The sequence below is a fragment of the Cololabis saira genome, chromosome 11 (assembly GCF_033807715.1).
Source record: "Cololabis saira isolate AMF1-May2022 chromosome 11, fColSai1.1, whole genome shotgun sequence".
NCBI lineage: Eukaryota > Metazoa > Chordata > Actinopteri > Beloniformes > Belonidae > Cololabis > Cololabis saira.
This window is the reverse complement of record NC_084597.1, coordinates 30,321,718-30,344,712: the sequence shown is the minus strand read 5'-3', so window position 1 is coordinate 30,344,712 and position 22,995 is coordinate 30,321,718. Positions and strand designations below refer to the sequence as shown.

General features: G+C 38.0%; 1 protein-coding gene across 1 annotated transcript in view; it reads right to left on the bottom strand.

The window, feature by feature from the left end:
- The window catches only part of trabd2a (TraB domain containing 2A), a 112,330-nt gene that overhangs the window by 14,447 nt on the left and 74,888 nt on the right, over nucleotides 1-22,995 (bottom strand). The window contains exon 5 of the mRNA XM_061734336.1: nucleotides 1,564-1,654. Within this exon, the coding sequence (XP_061590320.1) occupies nucleotides 1,564-1,654 (91 nt within the window). The remainder of the gene's footprint in view (nucleotides 1-1,563; nucleotides 1,655-22,995) is intronic.

Below are 22,995 nucleotides of genomic sequence, written 5' to 3'. Positions count from 1 at the left end.
TGGGAAACAGTTAGGCACCAAATATAATATATTTCATTTTCTCAGATGGCAAAAATAAGAACTTTATTGATCCCACATAGGAATAATTAGGGCCCGAGCACTTGCAGTGCGAAGGCCCTATTGTATTTGCAGGAATTTTTATTATTATTCTTCTGACAAAAGGAAGGCCTTTTTGCCCCCCTAAACGTGCCCAAAAAGTCACCAAATGTTGCACCCAAGCCAGGCCTGGCGAAAAATGTGATATTCAATGGTTTGGATTAATGGGCGTGGCAAAATAGCTCAACAGCGCCCCCTAGAAAACTTTGTGCCTCAAGCCCCACGATACGGTTTGACGTACATGCACGAAAATCGGTACACACCTGTATCATGGCGCAACTTAGAGAAAAGTCTCTTGGCGTCATGCCCGAAACCGAACAGGATGTCGGCCATTTTGAATTAATCGTGTCATTTTGGCGAAATTCATGCCATTCCTTCCGCAGTTAATACGGCCCGAACCGTAACGTGCCCCCAAATCTGTTATACATCAAAATGTGCGTCTCCATCCTCCGACACCACACATTACTTTTCTCTTTCAAAAGTGTTACCGTGGCGACGCTAGACGCCAAAAAGTGCGCCCACCCTTCATCTGATTGGTTCAGACAGAAAAAACTTTGTGCCTCAAGCCCCACAATACGGTTTGACGTACATGAACGAAAATCGGTACACACCTGTATCATGGCGCAACTTAAAGAAAAGTCTCTTGGCGCCATGGCCGAAACCGAACAGGAAGTCACCCATTTTGAATTAATTGTGTAATTTTGGCGAAATTTATGCCATTTCTTCAGCCGCTTCTTCGCCCGAACCGTAACGTGCACCCAGGTGTGTTATACATCAAAATGTGCATCTCCATCCTGCAACGACACGCATTACTTTTCTCAGTCAAAAGCGTTACCGTGGCGACGATAGATGCCAAAAAGTGCGCCCCCACTTCATCTGGTTGGTCCATATGATAGTTCCTACTTTCTGCCATAACTTTTGAATGGTGTGATATAAAGAGTCATGGGTGGTGTCATCTGAATCGGTATTGAGTACTTGACCTTCATTGGCATGAATTAGCCCCGCCCCTTCTTCTGATTGGTCGATATGTGATAGTTCCTATCTTCTGCCATAACTTTTGAATGGTTTGACATAAAGAGTCGTGGGTGGTGTCATCGGACTCGGTTTTGAGTCCTTGAACAAAATTGGTGCAAATTAGCCCCGCCCCTTCTTCTGATTGGTCGATATTTGATAGTCATAATAATTTTCTGCCATAACTTTTGAATGGTTTGATATAGACAGTCGTGGGTGGTGTCATCCGCTAAATGTCCAGGCCTGAAGAATCTACATGCAAGTCATACAAGCGCTTCCACTGCAGCACGCCTGAACGTGCACAAGGGTGCGAGGGCCCATTAATCGCTGCTTGCAGTTTTAATTCTCATTGTCACTATAGATCACATTCAGAAAACCACAGTTTTGAATATAACATTGTTTTTTTTCTTACCAGATTTCCCCCAAAGCTACATGCTATAACTTTGAATGTATTACCTCTTTATGGGCTGCCCAGCAGGGGTGTGCTCCACCTCGTATCCTTGATGACGAAGCACATCAATGACAGTGTTGTTGCCAAGAAAGTGACCTGCAACCAAGAAAAAAGAAAAGTGACTTTCCAAAGTTAATAAAGATCTATTACAGGGAAACAGAAACATGACATAATTATCCATCTAACTCACTCTTTTGCAAAAAAAAAAGCAAGCAAGTTACGTCTTTTAAACTTCGCCCAGAGGCTGTGAAAATGTGAAGAACCAAAAAAAAAGTTGAAGGGGCCCAGGCAATTACTCAGAATGACAAACTCCCTCCCATGAAATACATGCAGACCTAGGACAGCATTTCACAATACTGTTATATTTTACATTGGAAATGCAAACATACAGCAAATACTTTTAGGTCACTGCGTTATATGACAGTGATATTGCTTCCACTTCATCGTGGTTAAAACCTCCCTTGCTTAAAGGAGCATGAGGCAGGATTGAGGCAGGATTTATGAAAAAAATTTGTATACGTTTTAAGTTTTCTAGTAATAATGTCAGATGAAGCGTTCCAAACCAAAAAGAATGAGCCCTCTAGTGTATCTCTCCGTTGCCTTGAACAGGCTGTGTGCTGCAAAATGTGCTGCAATTAGGGGCTGAATTTCCCACGCTGTCCTGCGGATGTGACGTCACATGACGCTGCATGCACGTTCTCCCCGTTCTCCCGTGCCGGCTTCACTGTTGGCTGCAGTACCCCCGACGGCCGTCATCGCGAAGGGTGGCGCTAATGAGTCTAATTTCTTAAAAGGAGCCTCATGCTCCTTTAAGAACCTGGAAATGTATGCAAATGTAGAGTTGATGTGTAAAGGAGCAATGCTTTAAAGGAAGAGGTTATTATTCTTTTCATTAACTTTGTTACGAGTTTAATTTGTTACGAGTTCTATTTGCTATGAACCCAAATCAGGTACGAGGTTAAGCACAGTCCCACTATTTCTGTATGTAAACAGATCATATTGAAAGCAGTAAGATTTTTGAGTGTAACCTCATTTGTCAATTGCTTTTTGCTTATCAGGTGAAAAACAAAAATAAGTCAGAGCCCATGTGAGAAATTAGGACCCATGAAATTATGAAAATAAGTGGCAGGTGTACTATGTGTTCTATGTAAACTCTGTTATGGCTTTGGTGTTTTGGTACATTAGGGATGAAGGAGTTTTCCGTGATACACTGCTTTAGTCATTATTGAAATAAGCTGATGGTGCTTTATTTGTAGTGAAAATGTTAAACCTCCCTTGCAGAACTTGACGCTGCTATTATTTATGATAGGTAATAAACTCTGTGTTATTGATGCTTCTTTTTTTTGTCGTCATATTAGCAAAAGCATTTTCCTTGTGTCTACTTTCAACTTGCCAGTATTTCTCTCTGACCTCTTCCCCATTACTTTAAAACGACTAAAACCTTTATTTTATTTTCTCCATCTTTCTTAATCCATCCTCGATCATTCTCCATCCAACCCCCTCCATGATGGGCCTTTCTTTCCCTTTTATTTTGATCTCTACATTCTCCTGCTTACTTATCTCCGACTTCCCCTCTTCTCCCTGTTTCTCTCTTTCCTGATGTGACCCTCTCAGTTAGGTGAAGTGGGGGCATTGAGGCTTCAGGTTGCCATGTCAAGAGGTCTTCATTCTTCCTCTCACTCTAACAAAAGGGAGCAGGGGCTTATTGTTTGGGCCTGATCAGCCGTGGCACCACGGAACTGTGTAAACAATGAGCCTCGGCACTTTAATCTGGCACAGAGCGAGAGAGAGAGGTTAGACTAGATGCACTGTGAATGCAATGGTATTGCCCCGAGACTTGGACAAAATGTTGGGTGAAACAACAAGACATAATAGACAAGAACCATGGGAGAACGTTTCTAGAGTGAACTCAGAAAAATTGATAAATTAAACTATTTAATACGTGACACAAAAAAAATAAACTAAGGAGTAACAGCTATCAGTAAAAGAGGTCAGCCAAATATCCAAAAGTCCTTACAAAACTCTCCATGAGAGTTAGAAACCAGAACTGAGCTGGGAGACAAGTTTTTCCAAACTGCCCACATTTAGAAACAACTCGATGGTACATCAAATTTACATTGGGATAAATGGAGCTGTTCCGCACAATGTAAAGTAAAGCCACAGAGAGCAGGGCAGATTTGAAAGCTTCAAAGACACACACACACACACACACAAACACACACACACACACACACACACACACACACACACACACACACACACACACACACACACACACACACACACACACACACACACACACACACACACACACACACTTTGTACTTTATATATAATAAAGATAATAAAGAAAACAAAATAAAAAGAGAAAAAAAAAGGCAAAGCTTTTTAATGTGCTCAATATTTGACATGAAGATAACAAAAAAATACTTTTACGGAGAGGTAATATAGATAAGACATCACTACAAAATATCTCATCTTTTACTTATGATGATGACATTTGTTTGTATCTTACCTATTTCTCTGAAAATAAGAAGTTACCTTGTTCATTTTATTTCCTTCAAGGATTCGCTACAGAGGATCATCACGTTCCATATATTGATTTGTAATGATGTTTTACATGATGCCCTTCCTGAAACAAGCCTGATCCGGGCTTTTGGGACCACCACTACAAGTTTGCATGGTTGTGACCCCCAGGGGCAACTGACCCCACCCATTCTGCATTATTGGAAATAATATGAAATGATATGAAAGGAAGTAGTCTCAGTATGAAAAACTGTGTAAGTTCACATATTATTCGTAAAGATGAACCCTTTCCTTAAGCACATATAAATGAAATTTTGATCCTTTAAAGCAACTGCTGTGCTGTGAGCATTTCAGATGAAGTCCAATTCTACGTGCAGCTACATGCTACATTAGAGCACTTCTCACTGCAGTCTTCTGTGGGCTGATGGGTAAAGGGAGGACAAAAAGACATTGCACAAGCATGTAGACATAATTTTATTAGAAATAACTGACGCGCTGGAAAAATGCAGAGTCTGAGCTACAAATTATGATTAAGATGTCTGCATTTTCTTGAAATTAGTCTCAGTCAATGATGCTTAGTTTCCATCTGGCTTCTTCCAATACCTTGAAGGCCAACACCGATGTGGTTTTTATTTAAGTTAGTGCTGTCAGATTCTAAGCTGATGTAACAAAACAAAATGACATCATATGACAAGTGACTTCAGCCTGGTTTTCAAGATGCAGGCAATATTTGGAGGTCGCCAACAAATACCCCAGACTGGAAGGAAGCTGCTAGGCGCTTAGTAATTGCTATGCATTGGCTTGAACGCTTCAAACCAGGGTTTGTGATGGGCGCTAGGGTTGCCACCCGTCCCGTAAAATACAGAATTGTCCTTTATTTGAGAAAAAAATGTTGCGTCCCGTATTGAACTAATACGGGACACGATTTGTACCGTATTTTCATTAACTTTTACACCATATTCTAGTTGAATTATTGAAATAAATTAACTTTTACACCATATTCTAGCTGAATTATTGAAATAAATTAACCTTTACACCATATTCTAGCTGAATTATTGAAATAAATTAACTTTTACACCATATTCTAGTTGAATTATTGAAATAAATTAACTTTTACACCATATTCTAGTTGAATTATTGAAATAAATTAACCTTTACACCATATTCTAGCTGAATTATTGAAATAAATTAACTTTTACACCATATTCTAGTTGAATTATTGAAATAAATTAACTTTTACACCATATTCTAGTTAAATTATTGAAATAAATGAACTTTTACACCATATTCTAGTTGAATTATTGAAATAAATGAACTTTTACACCATATTCTAGTTGAATTATTGAAATAAATGAACTTTTACACCATATTCTAGTTGAATTATTGAAATAAATGAACTTTTACACCATATTCTAGTTGAATTATTGAAATAAATTAACTTTTACACCATATTCTAGTAGAATTATTGAAATAACTTAACTTTTACACCATTTTCTGGTTGAATTATTGAAATAAATTAACTTTTACACCATATTCTTGTTGAATTATTGAAATAAATTAACTTTTACACCATATTCTAGTTTAATTATTGAAATAAATTAACTTTTACACCATATTCTTCACCTGTATCTATATTATACATCTGGGCTGATGTGGATATACGTAGCATAGGATGCTAGTTCAGTTGCTAGTATGGTTGTCTGTCTGTACAGTCATGCAAGTTCAAAGCTATTAAAGTACTTTAAACTTTAAATCAAAGCATTTTGTTTTTTCATATAAAATAAACACATTTTTATTCAGTTTAGAAGTTTTAGGGGCTTTTTTTTTTGGCTCCTGCGCTGCTGAAATCAGGGCGTCCCTTATTTCTATTTCTGAAAGGTGGAAACCCTAATGGGCGCAGACGCTGAACGATCAATGAGAGCATGAGAGACAAGGCTAAGGGGACTTGGGAGATGGAAACTTGGTAGAGAAATACAACAAAAACAAAAAACAAACCGACATAAAGCAGCAGGGAGCATGGCAAAGAAAGCTTGGACTCAAAATGTGGAGCAAAACTTTGTTTGATTTTGCAATATCACCCCTTTGTGTGAAAGAAAAAGAATGGTGTGGGTCTTTAAAAAGTTGGTGATCATAGCAAGCTGATTTACTTGAGTTACTTGATAGTATAACTTTAAAGCTGAGGGACAGGTACCACATGACTGCTTAACTACTTGAAAACAGCCAGACAGATGAGTTAGGGCTTCAATCTGGTGAAAAATATTATAATGTGTGGCTACTTTGTCAGTTATCAATATGTTCACTGTATGTGTTTGGAGTAGCACTATGAGTGTAAAGATGGAAGAGATAATGAGCTGGGACAGACCTAAAGGCTCTCATTCACAGGGAACTCCTTTCATGCGCCAGCATGTACATGACCGGAGCACTCGGCTCAAGGATCAGCTCATGAAAACGTCCTTTCAGGTTGATGTTATTTTTCAATAAAATGAAAGCTTTTTTAAAGGTTCATGACATTGTCTAGGAATTATTAAAATTGAACACAACACAACTGGTTAAAAAAGTCCCCTCAAAGCCCTCTTTAAGCCCACTGCTAAGTACAACCATGTGTCTTATATACTAATAATTTGCCCAGCCAAATATACTTTGGAGGCAGCCGTTGCTTGATGTATTAGGTTCACCGGCAATTTCTATTTTTCCCTCTTTTTTTAAAAATCCAGACATCAGGGCACCCCGACACTGAAAAAAAGCTGAAATTAAGCGGGAAGAAGTAGCAGTGTCTCAGGAAAGCTCAGAGCACCTGGAGTCAGTAGTTCATCGTCTGTGTGTTGCAAAGATTAACAACATCCGTGTCATAAAGGCCACATATCCCCTTCCATCTCTATAAATGAATGTCACTCTTACATGGTTCCACAGGGTATCTTTACATTTTTGGTTCAAAACAAAACATAGTTACAAAACTGTGATTCTATCATGCCTTTGTACCTTGGGTCTTCATCCTGTGCCAAACACACCATGTCTGTGGCTTTAAAACCTAAATATTATGCTCTCTTTTTCTCAAGTTGACACAATTTCCTGGAGTAAAATGCCTGTAACATGCTATGCTAAAAATAACAGTTTTATAACACAAAAGCCTTTTCCAACCATTTCTGATCATAACAGCTGGTGTGACAAGGCGGAGTCAGGCACTCAGTTACACTCCACTCTTCTGTGGGATTGGCCTCATTAAAAATGAGTGTACAGGTTTGCGCTACTATGCAAACACAAATAACTCTGTTCAGGGAGTAGCTCAATTTTAGCCAGCTGAGGGCTGGGAGTGTCTCCAGCAGACCCCCGGGACTCTAAAGAGAACTGGATAGAGGGGGTGGGTACGAAAAATTTAAGATTGAACCCTTGAAACATGTTATAACTTGTTACCATATGAGATAGCATCATGCTAGCACCCATATCTAATCAAGTAGATGTTGCCACACAGCAAAACAATGAAAAGGGGAAGAAAAAAATAGAAGCAAAAGGATTTGCCCTTATTTAATGTGCGCTTGGTCAAAACACCATAGAAATATTGTATCAAAGCTCCCTTTTCAACATGTTTTTTGAACCCTGTTCATAGCAGCTGATTTGAAGGGGTGGAGTTGGTTGCTCAAATTGACTCGACCCTGTTATGGTTTGGTTTGCTGAGGACCCAAATGCAGGAGAGAGAGGGAGGCCAGAGGCAGGAGTTCTCAAAAAACAAAGGATTTATTCCAACAAAAGGTAAAAACAAAGCGCTGCAGAGCAGGATCAAAACCACAAGGACCAGGGATCAAAAACTTGGAGCACATGGAGGAGGGAACAGTACGGACCGACAGGGAACCAAGGAATGACAAGACAAGATATACTGAAGGGATAACGAGACATGACGAGACACAGGTGCAGACACAATCAGGGCAGATGGGACACAGGCGGGGCAAGACAGAAACTGAAAGTCACAAACTGGGGGGAAGTGTCAAACCCTGACAGACCCCTTTTCTCTGGAATTTAGTGCATCTTTAGAAACTAGTGGTACTGAATGTGAAAGCAACGCTTACCTTTGTTAAAACAGGTTTGTCGGTATTTGAACAAAGCACTTTTTACATGTTCTCTCCATATCAACTCAGATGATTTTTTTAATTTAACCTTTATTTACCCAGGCAAACAATTTAAGAACAAATTCTTATTTACAAATGCAGACTGACATTGAATCTCCACAATCAACGGCTCAAACAATTAAAACATTTGGTGAGCTTCGATTAGTTTTCCCCTTCCATGCGCTTCAATATTTACATTACAGCTAGTAACCAGGGCCAAAGCCGCAGTTCTCATAAAATTACATACTGGATAAACAAACGTTATAGTCTTCATACAGGCTTTTCCTGCCCTGTCTGCACATGTGGACTGCTAATCAACGGAGTTTGGCAGCTATACATGCAGCCTATAATAGCTACAAGTGTGCACAGAATGATCGCTTGTTGCTGAAGAAAATAAAACCAAGATGTCCACTGTCTTTGGATGTATTATATTCTGTATTCTGGTTTATTTCTTTATGCATGGCACTTCATTTCTCAAAGACATATTAATATGAATAGAACTTGAATCGGGCCATTATTAGTCAATTATTTGGATATTTGAAACTACTGAGGTTTTAGGGACTTCAACTGCATATACATTTGCATACACTGCATATAAAAATTAGGTGACTCAAACTATTGCCAAAACATAATATGAGACTGAATTTTACTAAAGGATGTGGTAAACCCCCAACCAGAAAACAACCTTTTGGGAAGTAACAATGCTAGCAGCTAAAAAGTCAAGGAAAACCCTCAGTGTCTGAAACTGTTGATGAGGCTAAGCCATGTATAAAAGTGGAAACCATTAAGAAAATAAATAAAAATCTGAGGGAAAGAATGGTTATCCACTGTGGAATAAAAATCACAAAGCCAGTGGAGCCATTTCCATGTGAAGACACAGATCGCATGTCTGCAATTACAGACTGCTTACACAGCTACTTTTTTCTGATCCCCAGTTAAGTCATAAGGTTGTACGTTTTTGAAGGACAGACAATCCACTATGTGGTATACTTAAACCTTATCTATTACCTGTCAGTTTATTTCAATAGATCACAAGATTGTTGGACTTTTTCTTGACGTACAATTGAGACAATTCAATTCAATCATTTAAGATTCCTGAGAAAAACTACAAATTCTGACAAAGTGATTCAGTGTTCTTCATCTTCATCATTCTTTCATAATTTGTGGATTAACTAAAACAACAAAGTGTACAACTGTTATATAATATATTGTCTAATTTAGCTTTGTGAATTTGTTCTCTTTTTCTTAAAGATAAACAATATTTCCTGTTTAATCCTAGGTTTGTTTTCTTTAGTGTTTGTAAAACCATGATACATATCATTTGATAGTACAAACTCACTCCATTACGCAAATACAACCTCAGATGAACAACATAAAATGAACAACAAAAGGGCAAGTCTATGTTTTTATGTATAGCCACAATGTCAAAAGAGATAGAAAGGAGGTGTTTTGGCCACGTCCAACTGGGAGAAGGTTCAGACCCCGGACATGAGGAGTGATTACATCTCCCAGATAGATAGATACCAAGATATTTTGACATAAAACCTTCCTCTGTCTTCTGTAAAAAGGCTGAAAGTAAAGAGGAAATTCAGATGACAATGACCCAAACCACCCATCGCAGTCAACCAAGACATGCCTTCAGAAAAGGTCGTGGTCAGAGTCCTGGTCAAAGGCCCAGTCAGACCCCACATTTGGCTGGCCCTTCAAAAATTATGAAATTACCTAAACAGAGATGTTCACAGGAGATCAACTCACGGTATGAAGGAAACTTAATCTCCAAGCTTTTAAGAGTGGGATAAAATGTGAAAGTCTAAATTCCAAAGTAAACTGAAACTTATTCACAAAAACTTGATGCAATAATAAAGACAAAAGTTGCTTCTACCTAGCATTACTTGGAAGTGATGTTTAGATGTATGCAATCAAGCTCTGGTAGGGTATTTTGTTTGTCTGTTGTGTTTTAATATGTCCCATAAATATTTATTTATTTTCTAGTTTGTTGGACTATTGCATTGAACATATAACAAGTCTGACGTTTATGCTGTTGCTATTTCTGTCTTTATGTATTAGAAATCTGCAATTGCATATGGGTGTGTAACTTTATATACCCACTGTAAGCCAACAAACCTTTTTTTGAGTGAAAGCAGCTGATTGCTGCTTCATAATGACTTACTAATCCATCCATGGGTGACTTTATGTTCAGATTTAATGTTGATGCATTTAATATTCAGAGCCAAACTCTGAGCCTCTTAGGACTTGTATTTCTTTTGACATTCAATTCCAGAGTAATAATCAGTGCACTTGTTCCACACTAGCAAAAGTTCTGGATAAATATATCAACTATTCATCTTCAGAGGACCATAAATACATGTAAAAATTTTTATAATCCCCATCCAATACACAGTAAAATATTTCAACCTGAAAAAAAAAAAAATCATCTGGAAACAGTTAATCATAAAACCACATCTCTGGCATGGTTATGTATAAAGGTAGAGAAGAAAGCAGTAAAGATACATGCAAGTTGCATATTTACAATTTAGAAGTAATTAATGGTTTTCTATTTAAATGACTCTTCTACTTGTGTAAAAACCAAAAAAAAACATTCTGGTTTTGAGATTCTCATAAAGTTAAGGTATTTTACATCCCCACAGGCAATGTGATTCTTTACCCTGGATGGACCATGGGAAAACCTTTTTTCAAAGTAAATCAAAGGAGTTCAATGTACAGCATCTTTGTCCAAAAACTTCTGCATTTGAAATAAAAAAGACATGCACAACGATATCAAAAACAGATTGAAATCAATAAATTCACTTTGAGTCAGAGTCCAACTATACCGCCACATGTTGTTTTAGATATACCTGACAGCTTTCCAATGTAAAGTCCCATGGGACATGGTTTTGAAAGCAAGATGGTCGGATAAGAGCAAGCTGTGATAACAGACGTCTGTGGGATTGAAAAAGACAAGCAGGACTGATCACACAAAACAATCGGCTGAATATGTGTTTCAGCTCCATGAAAAAATTCCTGTCTGTAGCTGAGCCAAAGCATGTTAACATCTCAGCCAACACCAAAACACCTGTTTCTTTCTATTTCCTCAGGTACAGCGTGATGAATAGTTCTGAAAAACAGACTGCATTTGATGGGCAGCACTTTGATTGTAATACTGATACCAGACGAATGGAAAAGGCAAAGAGGAGAAAAAACAGACTGACAAAAGAAGACAATCTCACACAGAAGCAGAAAGAAAAAAGCAGACTTAGCTGAGATTTCTGCGTTCAGCATGAAAAAAAGGGAAAAACAGATCTACAGACAAAAAGGCTAAAGCAAGGAAAAGCAACGCAGGAATGTTAAGTCTTCAGATGCTTGACCGTGATAGATGCAGCTTCAGAGCTTCAGTGCCTTGGCAAAATCTACTATACATGAAAACTCAGGTTAGACAGGGTATCTCAATATCTTAAAGCGATATGTCATTTTTCAACCATTTTCATTCTTACTGTTTTTTAATCAAAAGCCGGCCTATGAAATTAAATTGTCTGAAAAGATTGGACCAAGACACAAACTTTTTAAGCTATGAATTTATAGTATACTTTTTGTAAGCACAATCACGTTTGTAACTTTAACACGCGTTATCTTGACGTTCGCTTATCGCATGAACTAGATCATGGATACTCACAGAAGGATGTTTGTTTGGCTTGTGATAGCTGGCCTAATGAATAATTAATAATAGGGCTGTTCGATTTTGCCCAAAAATAAAATCTCGATTTTTTTCTCTCAAAATCCGATTTTCGATTACGATTATTTTGTGAATTGACAAAAGGCAAAGAAATTATTTCAAATATGCTGTTTTTTTATTGAACATTTGCCCCATTGGGCTTTAAGTGCAAACTTTGCTCTTATTAAACCAAAAATGAATGAATAAAGTGGAAAACTCTGTAAAATAAGTTGAAAAAAAGTTTTAAAAAATATAATAAAATATAAAGTTTTATCTCTGAAAAAAAAACAGCAAATCAGCACTTGCAAACATATAGTAAGTTATATTTCCAATTAAATAAAACAAGACATTTTCTAATTAAACTAAACTGGGTCTTTGCATGCTAAATAATAATGCAACCCATGAAGGAGGTAGAGGTGTGTAATGTCAGTCATTACATTTGCTATTCACATTTGCAAGTATTTTGCAAGGAACACGAGCCGGTCTACCGCATCTGGCTTGAGGGATGCCCGGTGGCATGTTACAACGCCCCCTCCTACACTAAAGAGCCTCTCCCATGGGGCACTTGTCGCAGGTATTGAGAGGTATTTCTATCAATCATTAATATGGTATCAATCATTAATATGTGTGCAGACAAGGTAAAAAAAAAAAAAAAAAAACATTTGAAAAATCGATTTTACGATTTTCACATTTTAACATCGTTCTAATTACATAATCGCGATTACGATTTAAAATCGATTAATCGAACAGCCCTAATTAATACAATTGCATGAATAGAGTATTTAACTTGTTGCAGCATTGTGCAAACTTTTAGGAATGGAGAAAAATGTGCACATCCCAATTACTTCTTCTTGCCCTTGGCTATTTTTTCAACAGAAATAATGTTCGACTGTGTTTACCATGTGTCGGCTAGAGCTTGTCTTAAGACTGAGTCTGAGCAACTCCGGCTTTGAATTTATGCTGAGAATAAATGAGAAACAGGGCACATCAGAGATCTGTGGTGTGAGGTTGTTTTCTTAATAAACCCTCACTCAAAATTTGTGGTGGCACACAGAACTTTGGAGCCGTGTTAGGGATTACATCTGTCAGGTTGCAATAGTCTCTATGCTCTCTCTCAGTGCAGTCCTCTCTCTTGCTTTCTGCCAAGAAATGATGCCGCTTGAATACACACCAGCTCCTTCGATGCGGTTGCATGAAAAAGTGATCAAAGGTAGAAAATTCTGTAAAAGTGAGCAGTTCTGACTAAATAAACCACAGCACTGCTAACTGCACAGGCTCCTCCTGCCATTGAACGCCTAATTTTTCTCGCTGATACAGTCTTGAGGAACATTTCTACAATGAAAGCAAGTGAAAGGTGATTTTTAGAAGCAGTTAATGAGGGGGTGTGTTGGTAAGTGGCACTTGTTCGCCTACACTAAATATAGTGGAGTAGTATTCAGATGTAGCAGGAAGGGGAAACATTTAAGCAAAGCATCTGGAAATTGAACTAAAGTGCACTACTGAAGGTAGTTACTTTCCAGCACTTGCTGTATCAGATCAATGTCCCCTGTTCCAGTAAAAAAGTCATATTAGTGTCTGGTAGTTTTCTGTATGTGCAAGTGGAGTGTGGATTTGACTTTTCTTTTGACAAGCTTAAAGTGTATCACTTTCTATCAAGATAATGTTTATAACACTCTCTAAGAACATTCTTTCCTCAACAGTCTTTGTATCTCCTCTTGATCTGTGCATGATGATGGCCAAAACAAAAACCTCCTTTCTAAAAAAAAAATGCAGTCCCCTGAGAGAACAAAAAAAAAAAAGAACAACAACCGTGTTTTCTCCATCAATTATATTTTTTTATGAATACCCAATAAATGATACATAGTTTTTGGACAAGATGACTGTACTATGTGTCAACAATACTGACTCGATATTAATAAGTTGCAATGAGGAGATTAGAAAATTTTACACCCTTTTTGGGATTACTTTGTTATGGTCATCGATGAAGAATAACTCATCCGCAGTATTCCACGTTGACAGGATTGCCAGATTTCATTCTCCCACTAAGTCTTATTCAGATGTATGTTTCAGAGTTTGACTGTGAATTATTAAAATATTTAATATAAAGTGCTGCTGAAACATTATTATAATGTTATAACTAGATTATGTAGTCTTCACCATTCCACAGAAGTGGTAGATTATGTAGACTTAAAAGAAACCTGGGATGCATTTTTGTTTAAAAGTTAACACAAGTTATTGAGGTCATTGAACTTCTATATGAAAGATACCATCTATTCACCGTCTATACCTGCTTGGTATAGACGCCAGTCCATATGTAAGATTTTCACTTAAATAATTAAAATATTTGTGTTACACCTTTTTCTGTCATACAGATGAACCAAATGCAGCATGTTGTAAAGGTGGGTGAAGGCTGGGTAATTCTACTCTAATCTAGGTCTGCGATGTCACAGAACCCAGCAAATCTGTCTTGAATGACACAACTCTGAAAGACATGTTTTCAAACCCAGGCAGATCCACATTATGTTTTTGATTTGGTAGTAAACTTAGGACCCGATTTACTAAGATCCTAAATAAAGAGTACTAAATTGCGTGTGCACTGAAAAAGTTTGCGCGTGCTGTTGTTGTGTGGTTTGCGGGTGATCAACTAAGATTGCGTGCGCAATTGATAACAGGTGCAAACAGCAGTATTTAAATGAGGTGTTGCGTGTTAAGGTTTGCGAGCGCAGATCTGCGCCATGGAGAGTCTGGATGGAAAGCACAGTCACAAGTCACAAGCGCAAAATGAAATTTGACGAGTTGGAGTTAGAGATATTAGTGGAAGAGGCAAATAAACACATTCATGAACTACAGCAAATACATTTAAACATTACCAAAAGAAACGCAATATCGGAGAAAACCTGCATTAAATAAATGCAGTTGGTAACACAAAAAACGTAAAAACGTCTGGTTTTTCATATTTCAATTTTAGGCACAGATCAAAAATACGAAATAGAAAAACGGGCCACAGGACTGAATTTGATTTTAATATTGAATTGGTCGGGTTTGCGTGACCCGGCGGTGCTCGGCATTATCTGAGGAGAAAAAGACAATCAGACACAGAGCTGGAGAGCGCTTTGATTCTATCTATTTATGAGTTAAGTTTTTATTTAGATGTCCACAGTATATTGCAAATATTATATATTATATAGTAAACACTGACAGTAAATGTGTGACAGACGGGACCATCATATGGCAAGAAGAGAAGAGAAGTGTTCAGAACAGCGCACAGAGCGCACACTAAAGGCTGATTTATGGTTCCGCGTTACACTAACGCAGAACCGACGGCTGTCGCCTCCTTGCCACAATAACAGCAGCAGCAGATTAGCACCTTCCTTTCGAACGTATTAAATACAGACGCAATCACAATACGCGCAATTACTTTCAGGCTTGGTAAATCTCATTGCGGGTGGTAAATGGAGCCATTTGCATCTTCCCCTCCCAGTATTTAGGATTTCTGGCGGGTACGCCCCATATTGATTATTCATCAGGGCAAAAGTACTAACTGAATTGCGTGTGCAATTTTGCGCATTTCAGAGACGCAGTCCTCTTTGCACGCTGTTAGTAGATCAGCTCGCACATTGGTTTTTACGCTCGCAAACCTTTAGTAAATCCGGCCCTTAGAGTATATGCTGCCTTCACAGAAGAAAATGCATATGTTTTCCTTCATCAATCATAAGAAATATTCTCTAGATTTATTGAGTATAACACTCTGTAACAATGCTAATGTTGGTGCTCATTGGTCATTTATTCACATGTGTAGTAAAATCTTCTTTCTACAAATTAATGGAGAACAATCTCTCAAATTTTAACATGTCCTAGTTTAAAAGGAGAATGAAAAGTAGGTGTTATTGAATAAAACATGCTTTCTTTCATAATGTCGTCCGAAAAAAAAATGCAGATGAATTATACGTGCATCTGTGGAAGTTTAGAGTTCATGATGCTATGCACCTCCACACCAAAGAGACAGTAGTTTTTCATATTAAGTCTAACACGCATCATTGTACATGATGTCGCATAGTCACACAGAATACATTCTTATACCATCAATAGACATGTTTATATTATTGTTGTTATTATCTATTCTGCAGTCTCCACAGATTAGAGATACACTAACAAGAGATAAATCAGAGGGGTTGAACAGTAAGATGATTAGGATTACTATGTTTAGCTTTTCATATGTTTTTCTTAACTTTGCTTGTGTCTGATGGATAATTCTACATCCTTAGACCCAAATAAAACAGTGTGAATGTTTGCTTGAGCTGGCTGTCTTACTTGGACTTAATGTGATCTGCAAGCAGGCACAACCGTGTTTAAAAGGGTCACAAGCCATAAAGCCAATTAGTCAGTTATTTCTGACTATTAAAAGCCACACACACATACTGAAGAAACTGCCTAATTAATTAGTTATTGTATAGTAATGATGATAGTGTCCACAAATTGCCATAAGCAGTTATGTAACAACTTAGATGAACAGTAAATCATCCTCCTGGGGAAGTTTGACCATTATAATTCTTCTTTTTCATCCAGCTGGAGCCCTGAACTTGAGAAAGTTCCTGTTTTTTGTTGTTGTTTGTTTTCTTTTTATTCATATCCACCAGAATGTGTTCCTGTAGTTTGCATGTGGTCTCAGGATCGACTTTTGAAATCAAACACAAAGCTCTGCAAGACGTGGATCCTGATGAGTGTCTTCGTTCAACCTCCGAACTGTCCCAGTTCAAGAAAAAAGATACCAACGGGAATCGAATGCCCTCTTACTTTAAAAAAGAACATTTTATAGTGCGCTTCCATCAGAAACATGTGGCTTAGAGGCCAATTTTGTGCCTGTTTAGTTTGAATAATCTGTGAGAGATCTTGTAGTTGTCCTGCAGGGTCTGCATATTATCTGTGATTTCGGTTTTAGTTTTAACGAAGAGCAGATCCACATCCAGAATCGGTTTTTGCCATAATCCTATGTCTCTCTAGTGCACTGTTAAGGGCTTTATCCTGTTCCTGTTCAATTGTTGCAACCGCATCACTATCGTTGTGAGTTTAAAATCTGCTCAACCCATTTCATTCCTGATAAGGCTGGTCATTATGCTCCATAAGCTGGATGTGTTGTAAATAATGTAGAATTGTAGGTTATTTTTTCTAGGTTTTGTTTCTTGCCACAAATATTACACCATCACATGGAAACATGACAATTTTTTTCCAGAAGCAGCAACTAAAATATCTGAAACACCTTCAATCACACGCACAAAATAAATCGTTTTGGCGCCAGCTGTGACCTCAAAGCAACTACAAATTACAAATATCAAATCTAGCCACCAGCTACAAACTCTGAAATGTAATTTCAACAGCAAATTCAATAAAAATTAAAGCTGCAAGCAGCGATGAACGGGCCCTCGCACGTGCAATTTGCACCCATTAAGGTCAAGGACTTAAAACTAAGTCCGATGACACCACCCACGACTCTTTATGTCAAACCATTCAAAAGTTATGGCAGAAAGTAGGAACTATCAAATATCGAAACAAAAAACAAAAGAGTCATCATAAACATCATAATAATCATAAACAAAAAATGAATGTTGATTTAATTCTTTATAGTGTTTTCCACTGAGCAAACACCTTATCATCAAGCAAGTTTCCTCTGCTCTACATTTTCAATTGGTCATCTGTGGCTCTATCAACCAGCAACATGTAGAGGTTCATCAACGACCTGTATCATACTGTATAGGTGCATAACACGCTAAAATATAAGAAGATATCCTATTTGTTGAAAATAAATCAATATTTACATTAATCTAGTGATTCTAAAAAATTTTAAAAAGAAATCAATGAATTTTGTTTCATTCACAGAAAATGAACAATGAGACTGAACATAACAATTTTTGTCTTGTTGACACTGGCCCTTTGGGTTAGTAACGTTCAAGGCCATGGAAATCGAATGATGGAAGATGAGACATATGATGTCATTGTTAAAGCACCGAGAGGAGAATTTCACATTCCTGTAAAAGAAAGAACGAGGGTCCAATAGGGTCCAATAGGGTCCAATAGGTGCCGTTCAGGGCGAATTGGTCAATCTGCCTGAATGTCAGTGATTGGACAGTCCTCACCTACTTCCTGCCTTCCATTTCTGAATTTGAAAGTACGGCTGGCTCCCGTACCGGAGGGGGTGTGTCGGAGGTGGGAGCATCATGAGAGCCAGAGCACAGGGGGGAGGGGATGTGTGTGTGGGGAGAACAAGCCTTTTTTAAATAAAAAAACTGAATATTGTAGACCCTAGCTTTAAATTGGCAGTAACATTTTGCCTGGAAGGACCTCATCAGGTTGTATGGAAGGAAAGAATGTTCACTTACTTATTTGAAAAGACCAATCTTAAATGTGTTTTTATTGTAGAAGTTCTTGTGTCCTGCATTTATTGTAGCAATAGCAAACAAAGAAAATGCTCTTTTAAACTACATGAACTACAGCCCCCCTCCTTCTTCCCTAATCCACCCTCTTGTCCTGCCAGCTTTTGAGTTGGTTACTGTAGCGCCAACTATGTACAAATCATAGTCAAACACAAACACAGACTTCTGTCCATAAGTCCATTCTTGTTGTCAGTGTGACCTTTATACCATGGACTTGACCTATAGGGGATGATGCGTTAAAACAATTAGGCTTCTCTTCCTGTTAATGTGGCCCGCCGTGTATTGGGGGCGGAGTTATATGGTTATAGAGTTATATGGCATCTAAGTTGGCCAATGCGCCACCACGTGTCGCAGAAATTGTGTGATCCTGCTGACACAGACAGACACACACAGAGGTGAAAGCATTTCCTTCCACCCCTGCAGGAATGGCTGAGTTATAAATGATGATAATGCAACACTTTTCTCAGAATATGAGACATTATTACATTATGAGCTGTTATTACATTATGAGCGGCACCAGTAAGGCTCATAATGTAATTAGTTATTACATTATTACATTATGCGCAAAGCCATTATTACGTTATGCGCTTGTGATTTTATTACATTATGAGCCGATTATTACATTATGAACTTTTATTACATTTAAGTTATTACATTATTAGCTGTTATTACATTATGAGCCGTTATTACATTATGAGTTGATACACGCGTCGTCGCAGGATGGAGACGCATATTTTGATGTATAACACACCTGGGTGCACGTTACGGTTCGGGCCGTACTAACTGCCGAAAGAATGGCATAAATTGCGCAAACATTACACGATTAATTCAAAATAGCCGACTTCCTGTTCAGTTTCGGCATTGGCGCCAAAAGACTTTTCTTTAAGTTGCGACATGATACAGATGTGTAACGATTTTTGTGCATGTACGTCAAACCGTATTGTGGGGCTTGAGGCACAAAGTTTTCTAGGGGGCGCTGTTGAGCCATTTTGCCACGCCCATCAATGCAAACTATTAATTATCACATTTTTCGCCAGGCCTGGCTTGCGTGCAAAATTTGGTGACTTTTGGGGCACGTTTAGGGGGGCAAAAAGGCCCTCATTTCGTCAGAAGGAAAAGAAAGAAAGAAAGAAAGAAAGAAAGAAAGAAAGAAAGAAAGAAAGAAAGAAAGAAAGAAAGAAAGAAAGAAAGAAAGAAAGAAAGAAAGAAAGAAAGAATTCCTACAGATACAATAGGGCCTTCGCACTGTAAGTGCTCGAGCCCTAATTAAGATGTTTGACAAGAATTATGAGCATTTGGCAAACCAGGGATCCATTTTCTGTGACATTTTATTGATGAAGTCCAAGTATAATGTTTAAAGAAAAAAGGTTCTCAGTATGTTTTGCAGTAAATTAGATTTTGAGCCCTGCATGAACAAAGTTTATTAAAATAAAGTTAGGATTAAATTCAAATAAGGAATAAACCTGGATATTTGGATATCCAGATTAGGGGTGTAAAATTAGCGCATTAATTGCGTTTAATTAATTACAGGCACATTTAGCGCATTATGTTTTTTAATCACTTAATCTATTTTTTAATCTCTAACTTTACTTTTTCTGTTCGCGAGTTTGCCTTTATTTTGAAAGCTGTGTTTGTGCAGTAGACTTCTTGTGCTTGAATGGGAAACAATTGATTGGCTGTCACTGTATTTGGGTGTGTTTAGAAAATGCTGGCAGGCTCCCATTGTAGCAGGACAGGTATGGGGAGGAACGGTGAGTGGCGGAGAAGAGAGGTGAAAATGGAGGAGCATGTGAAAGTTGTTGGTCCAGTGAATGGGACATTTACATTTATAAAACGCCCAGACGGCACCATTGATAAAGGTAGAATGATATGTGTTCTTTATGGAAAGGAATTTGCTCACCACCGAAGTAGCTCAAGTTTAGCCACTAAAAAAAATTGAAAACTTCCTGCTCCATTGAAAAAAAAGAATATTCATTAACCAAACAACAAGAAAAAGAAGAATGTGGAAGCCACAAATCATGCGTGTTATGTTTCCCCTCTGTCTTTTCACATCATCATCCCTTAAAGGCAAAGCTGTGTCTACATCGTGTTTCTTCCCAAAAATGAAAGGGTTCACTACTTTCTTTCCCATTTCAGATCATCAATAGATGCACTGCTGCTCGCAAGCAAAATATATAATTTTCCCCTTTCATATAGGAGTGAGGTATTCCTGGTCAAAATGAAAGCAGAGCCCCTGGGCAGGCACACAAAGAGCCTGTTCCAGGTGGATAAGGAAATACTGTTGGGTTTGAATGGGGTCAGGGGTGAGGAGTTCAACTCTTTCAATAAATCACAGTAAGCTGTTGTGACAACTGAAGAGAAGTGTAAGCTAAATGAAATATGTCCAAAGACCATATGAGTGCAGAAAAATGTATACATGTAGGTGTTCTCCCCTCTGCAGTTGAACTAGGATTTAGTTATCCACAGTGACAGGTTAATCTTTCTTTTATCCTTCCTTTGGAGGCATGGGGTACTGATAACACATTACAGAAGCTCTTATCCAACTGACCAAATTAATCAGGAATGCAATATGATTTAAAAAGAGATTAAAGATAAATCTGAAAGAAAAAAACAAAAAACCTGTAGTCTGAATATATATGTATGTATATGTATATATGTATATATGTATGTGTATATGTATATATGTATATATATATATATATATATATATATATATATATATATATATATATATATATATATATATATATATATATATATATACATGAAACACTATTGCATAAAAGGTGTCATTCAAGTTTAAATCGGGGATTTAATCCAGTTTTGGCAGACGGCTCTCCTGCCTGCCATGCATCCCCACCCGGAGTGTATGTGCGGTGGGTCTGGACTGAATTTTAATGGTGCTGGATGACATGTGTGTACTCGTGTCAGCGACTACCCTAAACAGTTGTAAACTGGCTGTTTATGAGGGCGAGGTGCTGCAGAGAAGCAGCACATTTTTGACTTCCACAACATCTGGGGAAGAAAAAAAAGAAAGGAAAAAAAAAACTGTGTAGGGCCAAATGATGTAGTACAGGGTGTGAAAACATACGGGAGGGATTTTTCCCTCAAGGCAAACAAATACAGGTTTAGTCAGGAGAGCCAGAGCCGAACGCAACAGAGCCTTAAGTTTAATATACACAGGGTTTACTATATCTTATGGGTACATACAAATCTGCTGATGGTACGTTATGTTCCTTGTTTTACACCAGCAGTCAACAACTTACAACTTTATTTCAACATCTTGCAAAATACACTCCTAGACCGAAAGACCTCATTAAATCATCAAACAAAAATAAGATTTATTTTTTATTTTTAACTGAACTTTATTTTACACATGTACAGTTTTCAGTTAAAGCACTATTTTAAAAACAACACTTTTAAAAACACTTTTTTCACAACTTTTCAATAATTTAACTTTTTAAGAACTGATCTAAGATGTGAACAGTGCATAAAACATCATCATGGCAACAAATATTTGTATGTCACCGCCGGACATTTCATAAAACTCCAGCCTCAGTCTGCAGCAGAGGTTGCAGTGCCACACTGAGGCTGCAACCTCAATCCCTCTGGACACGTAAATGGCAAACTTTGCTGTGCCAGAAACAAAATTGAGGAGCTGCCAATTCTTTTTGTTCTCTTTTCTTTCTATATAACCATAAATGAAAACCTTCTCTGAAAACTGTACATTAAAAGAACTAAAAACTTGAGTTAAAAGAGTGTGGAAATTTTAAATTCTCTCACATTTGATGAAAAAATTAAAAATCGTTTCAGGGTGACCACAAAACAAGCTGGTGTTTGACAGAGCGATTGCAGGCAATAGCACCATGTAAAATCATCCATTGCAGAAGAAGAAAAAGAAGAAGAAGAAGAAGAATTAGAGTTAACTAGCAAATCAAAATGTGGTGCCCAATAATCCGCTTAGGCAGCCCTTAAAAAGGGAAAAGCAAAAACTAGTTTATTCTTAAATTTTATGATGGAAAAAACTGTGACTATAGCACATGGCTATATGCTTTTATTAGGGCCCGAGCACTTACAGTGCGAAGGCCCTATTGTATCTGTAGGAATATTTTCTTTCTTTCTTCTTTCTTTCTTTTTTTATTTTTCCGACGAAAGGAGGGCCTTTTTGCCCCCCTAAACGTGCCTCAAAAGTCACCAAATTTTGCACGCAAGCCAGGGCTGGCGAAAAATTTGATATTTAATGGTTTGCATTAATGGGCGTGGCAAAATGGCTCAGCAGCGCCCCCTAGAAAACTTTGTGCCTCAAGCCCCACAATACGGTTTGACGTACATGCAAGTTTCTTGGCGCCATGGCCGAAACCGAACAGGAACTCGGCCATTTTCAATTAATCGTGTAATTTATTTCAATATTTTTTTTTATCCCCAATTTTTTACCCATTTCATCACCCAGTGCTCATACCTAGACAGTCCTTGGCATTGTTCCCCTCTGCCAACCCAAGGAGGGCCCTACACTGAGCTCAGGTCTCCTTCTTATCCTGAGGAGTGATGGACCGCTTCTTTTCACCAGACAGGATGAGGATTCTCCGGCCGAACGTAGCGCGTGGAAGGATCACGTTATTCCGGCCGGATCCTCCCCACCCCATCTGGCGCCCCGGTTGGCCAGAGGGGGCATGT